General features: G+C 40.3%; 1 protein-coding gene across 1 annotated transcript in view; it reads right to left on the reverse strand.

The window, feature by feature from the left end:
• Nucleotides 1-1,576: 1,576 nt before the first annotated feature.
• Nucleotides 1,577-8,217, reverse strand: part of RBM47 (RNA binding motif protein 47) — a 258,207-nt gene continuing 251,566 nt past the window's right edge. Inside the window, exon 8 of the mRNA XM_011987992.1 lies at nt 1,577-4,834. Coding sequence (XP_011843382.1) covers nt 4,220-4,834 — 615 coding nt within the window. The 3' untranslated portion in view covers nt 1,577-4,219. The remainder of the gene's footprint in view (nt 4,835-8,217) is intronic.

An 8,217-nucleotide genomic window follows, 5' to 3' on the forward strand; every position in this document is an offset into this window, starting at 1 on the left:
CCCTCCTGGGTTCAACTGATTCTCCTGCCTCAGCCTCCTGAGTAGCTGGGACTACAGGTGCCACCACCATGCCCGGCTAATTTTTATATTTTTAGTAGAGATGGGGTTTCACCATGTCGAACTCCTGACCTCAAGTGATCCACCTGCCTTGGCCTCCTAAAATGCTGGGATTACAGGCGGCAGCCACTGCGCTTGGCCTTGAGTGTAGATTTGAGTCCTGTTACCAGCTGTGTGATCACATATCTATATCCGTCCTGCCTATTTCACTGAGTTCTTGTGAGCTCCACCTGAGGTTATGGAAGCCTAAGAACCCAGTGAATCACATGATCATAGTCATTATCCTCATTTGACATGCTATTGGCCTCATTTTGATTGTTAATTCTTTTTCTAAAGAGATCAGTCTAGCCTGAATGTGATCCTGTAACTTGAAGAGCTTTTGTACTTATTTCCTAGGACAAGAAGATCAGTAGATCTTGTTGCCCCTAAAAATACTGCCTAATAAGCTATCATCTTGGGATGTTCTGCCCAACATGCTGGTCTGTTCTGCCTCTAAAAAGGCCTTTATCCATTTAAGAGGAAGCAGAAGGTTAGAATTTCAAGAAATGCAGGTTGGGAGGTCATAGTCCAGGTTCAAAGCTAAGAAGGTAAAATTCTTAATCACTGGCAAATCCAAGTGGAACTTTATTCTATTGACAATCCACCACCTTCCCTCCTGTCATCTTATTGACTTTGATGATAGATACTGTCTGAAGTTAGTGATGATCTCTAGAGAAAAGCAAAGTGTCCTGTTAACCTCACTATGCACTGTGAAAAGGAGAAACAAGAAGGTTTTAGTTTCAAATGCAATGACCAACATCAAGGTCATCTCAGCACTTTCATGAGACCATCAAAAAACTCAATGTCCATCAACTCTCTCCATTTAAAATTCTGTGTGTAAAGCCGTTGGGATTATAAATAAACTTTGGCACTGAGCGTGGTGACAGGCTTTGTCACATCCTATTCCAACGCAGATTTGAATATTATTGGAGTGTTCAATCTCCTACCTCCTTAGCCAAAATTTGAGGATACTCATAATTCACGATTCAGCTATGTAACACATTTTTTCTTTTTTTTTTTTTTAGACGGAGTTTTGCTCTTGTTGTCCCGGCTGGAGTGCAAAGGCACGATCTCAACTCACTGCAACCTCCACCTCCTGGGTTCAAGCGATTCTCTTACCTCAGCCTCCTGCATAGCTGGGACTACAGGCACCCACCACTACGCCTGGCTAATTTTTTTTTTTGTATTTTTAGTAGAGACGGGATTTCACCTGTTGGACAAACAGGTCTCGAACTCCTGACCTCAGGTGATCTGTCCACCTTGGCCTCCCAAAGTGCTGGGATTACAGGAGTGAGCCACCACACCTGGCCAATGTAATCCATCTCCAATGGTAGTCCTAAGACAAACACATGACAGTAACTTGCTGATTTCTCCAATGGAAAATATTGAATTAGCCAATCCTTTCTATGCTATAAGGGTTTTCCTAATTATTTTAGAAAAAATAAATCAGTATAAAGAAAACACAATTTAAAATAAGGTCTTGCAATTGCTTTAAAGAAAGCTTTATTTACTACATACATCCTAAGAATGTACTGTAAATGGAGCAAGATCTAAATAAAAGCTTTTCAAATATAAAGCAGCTAAAGTTAACTAAACCACTAGCAATGTTTGAAAACAGAACTCTAAAACTTTTTTTTTACATTTATATAGTTTGTTCTTAACACTAAAAAAAAAAAAAAAAGTTCACATTTCAAGTTATAAACTTATCTCAGTAGTGTACGTGAAATGGTTTTGAAACAATAGGAACAGGTAAGTCCCAGATTGGAGGCTCACTGATACTTAACTAGCTATGTCACCAACATTTGTTTTTAAGGGAGTTTGGTGGTTGCCATGTTAAGGTATCATTGTTTTTTTTCTTTTCTTTCCTTCCTTCCTTCCTTCCTTCCTTCCTTCCTTCCTTCCTTCCTTCCTCCCTTCCTTTCTCTTCCCCTTCCTCCTCTTCCTCTTCCTCCTCCTCCTCCTCTTCTTCTTCTTCACAAATAATTTACAGGCATACGTAAAATACAGTAAGAACACTGGGTCACGGTTTCATCCAGTGAAACTCTGTGACAATCCTTCACTAGAAGGAGAGTACTTTTTTCATATAGTCAAGGGATGAGGATCTGATTCAAATTACATTTTGTTGAGTCACTCATTCCAAGAGATTTGAGTTTCAATGCAGCTTGCGGGGTACATCATCAGGAACATTGCACAATTACTTTATGTCATTTAAAAGAATGATGGAAAGGAATGTTAGGGGTGCTTAAAGGCCTCAGGAGGCACTCAATAATTTTATAGAATAGTTAAATAAATATTGCTTACACATAAAAACTCATCTCGTCTCAAGATGAGGGGGGAAAAGGCATTTGGGAATCTCTTAATTTAAAACAAAACAAAAGTACTTGCTAAGGGCATGATCCTCTTATGAATCCACAAGAATTCAGCCATCAACAAAAATCCCATGGTGGAAAGATTGTATGGATCTCTAATATGACATAAAAACGCAACTGTGTACTTGCTACCTTATTGCACACCTCACTTCCTTGATTGAGCCTTTAAAAAACAATTCCAAGTTGATATACATATTTTTAAAGTAGATGACAATCTTAACATTTTACTGTATTTTACATTCACTCTGCTAAACAAAAGCCTTTAAACAGGCACAAAACACTGCAACAATACATTAACTTCCTAATAAAACAAACCTTTTTAATAACATTGAAATAAAATGGTTTCATTTTGCATTAAACTACATACCATGAACTTCTGCAACATAAAAGGACTAAAAACAAGCATTAGAAGATATTTACAAACTATCTTTAAACTTCTACAGGTCTCTCCTCCTCCTCCTGGATGTGCACACCCCAATTCAGTTCACCCATCAAGTGCACAGCAAGGGAAGAGAGATTTAATAAACAAAATGTTTCCAACACCCTTGAGGACCACGGACAGTTTTGCATGAAACATGGTAAGGCAACTAGAAGCATAACTTTCTGCTGACAAGAGTCTCTGGGGGTCTTGTCTATGATAACATACGTTCTTTGTCCCTACAAACTCATACTTCAAAAATGAATGAAAGCATTAGAAATGGCATTAAAGTTTTATATTGGGCAATTAAATAGCTAGGCAAAGGTGTCTAATGCAGCTCGATTAAAACCTTGTACTTACTCTGCTGCTGAAAATAGCACACAGAGAAGATAATACTTCCCCAACCAAAACAAAACAAAACAAAAAACAGACAACGAAACAACAAACCCCAACAAAAACCCAGGAAGAAGTATAAAAGCCACCAGCTCCTCTCTCTTTCAGAGCTATTCATCAGTCCTAGGCTGGCCAAACATTGTGGAGGGCCTGGGAATTTGGGGAGGAGGGGACAGGGTGAGAGATGGGATAGTGGGGGCATGTGTAAGGTTAAGGCACATGGAGAATGAGCCCCGCAAATGGTGGCAAAGGAGAGCGTTCCAGTGTTTGGACTCAGAAGTGTGGCAAGTCTTTTCAATGTTGGCTTAAGGAGAGATTCAGTGTTTCTTTTAAAAAATAGTACCGCCATGATGATACATGGTAACACCATCAACCCTTAATGCCAGCAGAAATACAAAGATTTTACTCATTTTAAAATTGCACTTTCCAGTATAACCTTTAAAATAATGTTTTATGTAGTATTTTTAAGCACTACTGTTTGTATCTTTAAATATTGTATATATTTTTCAAAATAGTTCCCTAGCTGCTCAAGTGTGCTTTTTTAATATATAGTTGATATATTATTGAAGGTACTACAAAATAGAAATCTCTGGAGTGCAGAAGTTAAGAAAATAACCTTCATACTGAAAATATATCCTTAAAAAAAAAAACAACAAAATCCTCTATACAAATGTAGTACAGCATACAAATTTTTAAAAGATGGTATGAAGGCACGAACCATTACAAGTCTTTTGGAAATGTATAAACGCAGGCCTGCTAAGTTGAAAATAGTCTTAAAAAAACTAGTGAAAACTTCATGTATATAAAATATGTCAGAAATAAATCTGCGAACATTCTTCACTTTCAGATTGCATGTGCGAATTCAACAGGTTCCTTCTTCATAAATAGTCAAGCGTTCCTTCAGTGGTGTTCGTGTGGTTTGTCTTCGCGCTGGTCACCAGCCTCAGTATGTCTGGTAGACGTCGGGGATGGGGACCTGAATGGCAGCAGCAGGGAAGGCCTGAGGTATGTAGCCTGCGTATCCTCCATACACGGCGGCCGCGGCTGCCGCGTTCTTCTGTAGTGTGGCGATTGTGGCTGTGGCCGGGGCAGCAAATGGCACGTAACTGGCCCCGTAGATTCCGGCAGTGGGAATTCTCTGAACATTTGGAGCCACCGTGTATACTGGAGTTATTGGGCGGCCCTGAGGAGAAGAGACAAAAAGGAGCCTTCCTGAACAGGTGTATGTGCCTATCATCAATTCATTCAACAAGCCTCTCCCAGAAGTTGGGAATACAAAGACATAAAAGCAAGGGAGAGGAAGGCAGAGGGGCGAGGAAGGCAGAGGGGCGGGCAAATAGCAATTATTGTAAGGAAGTGGGATAAGAGCCACTGAAGAGGTAAGGTGGAGCTGCATCCTCAAACTCAGTGATGCAACCTTGTGAAAGTGAGAGGCCTGGAAGGCTGAGGGAAAGATGAAATACTGTTGCCCCTCAGTATCCTCACAGGGGATTGGCTCTAGGACTTCCATGGATACCAAAATCCTCAGATGCTCAAGTCCCTGAGAGAAAATGGCATATTTGCATTTAACCTACGCATATCCTTCTGTATACTATAAAAAAAATTTTTTTTTCATAGAGACAAGGTCTCACTATGTTGCCCAGGGCTGGTCTTGAACTCCTGGCCTGAAGCAATCCTCCTGTCTCAGCATCCCAAAGTAGTGGGATTACGAGCATGAGCCACAACGTCTGGCCTCTCTCATATACTTTAAAAATAATCTCGAGATCACTTAAATACCTAATATGATGCAAATGTTATGTAAATATTTGTTATATTGTATTTTGACATTTGTATTGTTTTTTATTGTTGTATTGTTATTTTTTATTGTCTTTATTTTTTCAATCAAGAATTGAATCCAGACGCAGAACCTGTGCTGTGGATAAGGAGGACCTTCTCTGTACGTATTCTAGAATCTTCTACTTACTATTCCACTCAATCAGTCTATGCCCCAGAGTGAGCTAGAGAAGGCAGTGGAGAATCTACCCTCCACACAGTTGATTTCACAGTAATTAAAAATCAGTATTTTTCCTTAAACATGGTCTCTAGATACATGCCAGCAGCCTCAACTCACACTTAACTGATAGAATATGATCTGTCTCAAAGACAGAGAGAGAAGCAGACTGTGTCAACTTAGAGAAACAAAATATACTGATCTCCAAAGGGACAGCTTCTTAAGCTGTGACCTTAAAAAATTGTGACCATACATAATTTTCAGTCAATGTGATGGTTTCCATCATCTCCCACCTAAGAGATGACACCATTAATGTATACAAATTGTTGTAGAAGCTTACAGAAAGAACCAACTAACGGGGAAGTTGGAGAAAATGTCTCTGCAGCAGGGATATTTGAGCTGGGTTTTGAAGGATAAGGAGCAGTTTCCAAATGAGGAAGAAGTGGGGAAGGACAAGCTAAGTAAAGTTGCCTGAACTGTCGACGGCCACCACTGGCTGTAGAAAAGCCCCTGCTACTTCCTTCTGTCTACTTGAAAATGCAACATCAGATGTTTTCAGAATAAACAGGAGTACGAATGGGAAGACTGCGGTTCAGTATTTCCCAAAGTGTTTGCCATCAAACTAGTTCTGTGAGATGCTTCATTGAAAAGAGATTTTGGATAAAATAAAACATTCATTTAACAAAATATTTGGTGCACCTCATGAGCCACAGAACGCCTTGTAGTAAATGCTGGTATGATCTCCCTATATCTTAATACATCTTCAAAATAAACAATTCAGCATCTATGAAATGGTGAATTAAAGTAATTATTTCTTCTCAGATTTTTATAAAGGAATTAGTTCTAATTTCTGTTACAAAATTTGCAAATCAGAGTTCCAAAATTGTGCTCAAAGGAACTTCTAGCCTAAGAGTACTTTTTAAAACTATAATCAGATAGTAATTATAATTTATAATAATTTTAATTTATAATTATAATGATAATTATAACAATTAACTCAGAGGCTGGGTGAGATGGCTCATGCCTGTAATCCCAGCACTTTGGGATGCTGAGGCCAGGAGTTTCTGCAAAAGATACAAAACTTAGGCAGGCATGGCGGTGCGTACTCCTGTAGTTCTAGCTACTCAAGAGGCTGAGGCATGAGGATCACCTGAGCCTGGGAATTCAAGGTTGCAGTGAGCCAAGATCGCATCACTGCACTCCAGCCTGGGCAATGGAAGTGAGACCTTGTCTCAAACAAAACAAAACAAAACAAAAACAAAAACAAACCCCAAACTCAGAGACTACTGTCTGCCAGGCACTGTTCTAAGTGCTTTATTTGTATGACAGTATTGAATCATCACAGCCACCAGTACGGTTGGTACTATGATTATATGGAGTTGTGTGGAAGTGTTAAATGACCTGCACAAAGTGACACAGCTTTTAAGCAATGCAATGTGTGACTCTGCAGTCTGCACTTTTAGCCCTATGTTAACTTGCTTCCTAAACACTAAACAATGAGTGTCTGTCTCATCAGCGACATTTTACAACCAGGGAGAGGAGCTCCGGAACTGGAAAGACTGTTCACAGCACAAGCCATCTTTTCCACATGTGTGGACACAGGTTTAATAACCAGTGCAAAAAGGGAGAGGAAATGGCAGGGAAGGCAACATGTGGGAGAGACCTTGCCATGTGCTACAGGCTGGCCCAATACCTGGGTTCAGGCTGCCCACTCAAACACTAAGTTTTGCACATACATGTGCACTGGCTTATGGCCTGGAATCAAGAGTAGGTCCCCAAACCCATGGCTTCTCTTTTCATTCGTGTGATGTTCCTTTTATATGGCATTCACCATACTATAAGGACAGAGCATACACAGATCACGGACCTGATCTCCTAATCCCAATTCTACTCTTGGCTAGCAGTTCTGTCACCTTGCTGGGCCTTAATTTTCTTATCTGTAAAATGAGAATATATGGGGAAGCACTTGGTTTTGCTTTCCATGGTTTCAGTTACCTGCGGTTGACTGACGTCTGAAAATATTAAGCTGAAATTTCAGAAATAAACAATTCATAAGTTTTAAATTGTGCACCCTTCTGAGTAGCTCTATGAAATCTCATGCCTTCCCTCTCTGTCCTGCCTGGGACACCAATCATCCCTTTGTCCAGGAAAGCCACACTGTCTGTGCTCCATGCCCATGTCACTTAGTAGCCATCTGGGTTATCAGACTGACCGTCAAGGAGCCCTTATTTTACTTAACATCAGCCCCAAAGTGCAAGAGTAGAGATGCTGGCATTTTGGATATGCCAACGAGGAGCACTAAAGGCCTTCCTCTAAGCGAAAAGGGGAAAGTTCTCTACTTAATAAGGAAAGAAAAAAATCCTATGCTGAGGTTGCTAAGATCTACAGTAAGAAAGAAATTTTCTATCTGTGAAACTGTGAAGAAGGAAAAAAAACTGTGCGTAGTAAATTATCGGTTTGGTAATATCTGTGTTTCAGGCATCCACTGGGGATTTTGGAATGTATCCCCCATGGATAAGGGGGGACCACTATACAATTGCAATAATACAGCATATCAAAGAGCAGGAATAAAGAAAAATGCAATGGTGGTAGTGGGAGAAACATTTACCCATCTTTAAAAAGTGCCCCTAGCAGAAGAATCGCTTGAACCCTGGAGGCGGAAGTTGCAGTGAGCTGAGATCCCACCACTGCACACCAGCCTGGGTGACAAAGTGAGAGTCCGTCTCAAAAAAACAAAAAACAAAACAAAACAAAACCCCCCCAAAAATGTGCCTCTAATTCAGGTGAAGAGTCCCTGCAGTCTTCCCTCTTGTCAAGGAGGAGCAGTTATCTTTGCTTTAACTAAATGGCTAAACAGGAACACCCCTGAGCGCCTACAACATAGGGGAGGATGATTAAAGCTAGGGGAGGATAAGCAAAGACTGCAAATAAGAACCTTGATGGTGGCTGGG

This window comes from Mandrillus leucophaeus, unplaced genomic scaffold, assembly GCF_000951045.1.
Source record: "Mandrillus leucophaeus isolate KB7577 unplaced genomic scaffold, Mleu.le_1.0 Scaffold320, whole genome shotgun sequence".
Classification (NCBI taxonomy): Eukaryota; Metazoa; Chordata; class Mammalia; order Primates; family Cercopithecidae; genus Mandrillus; species Mandrillus leucophaeus.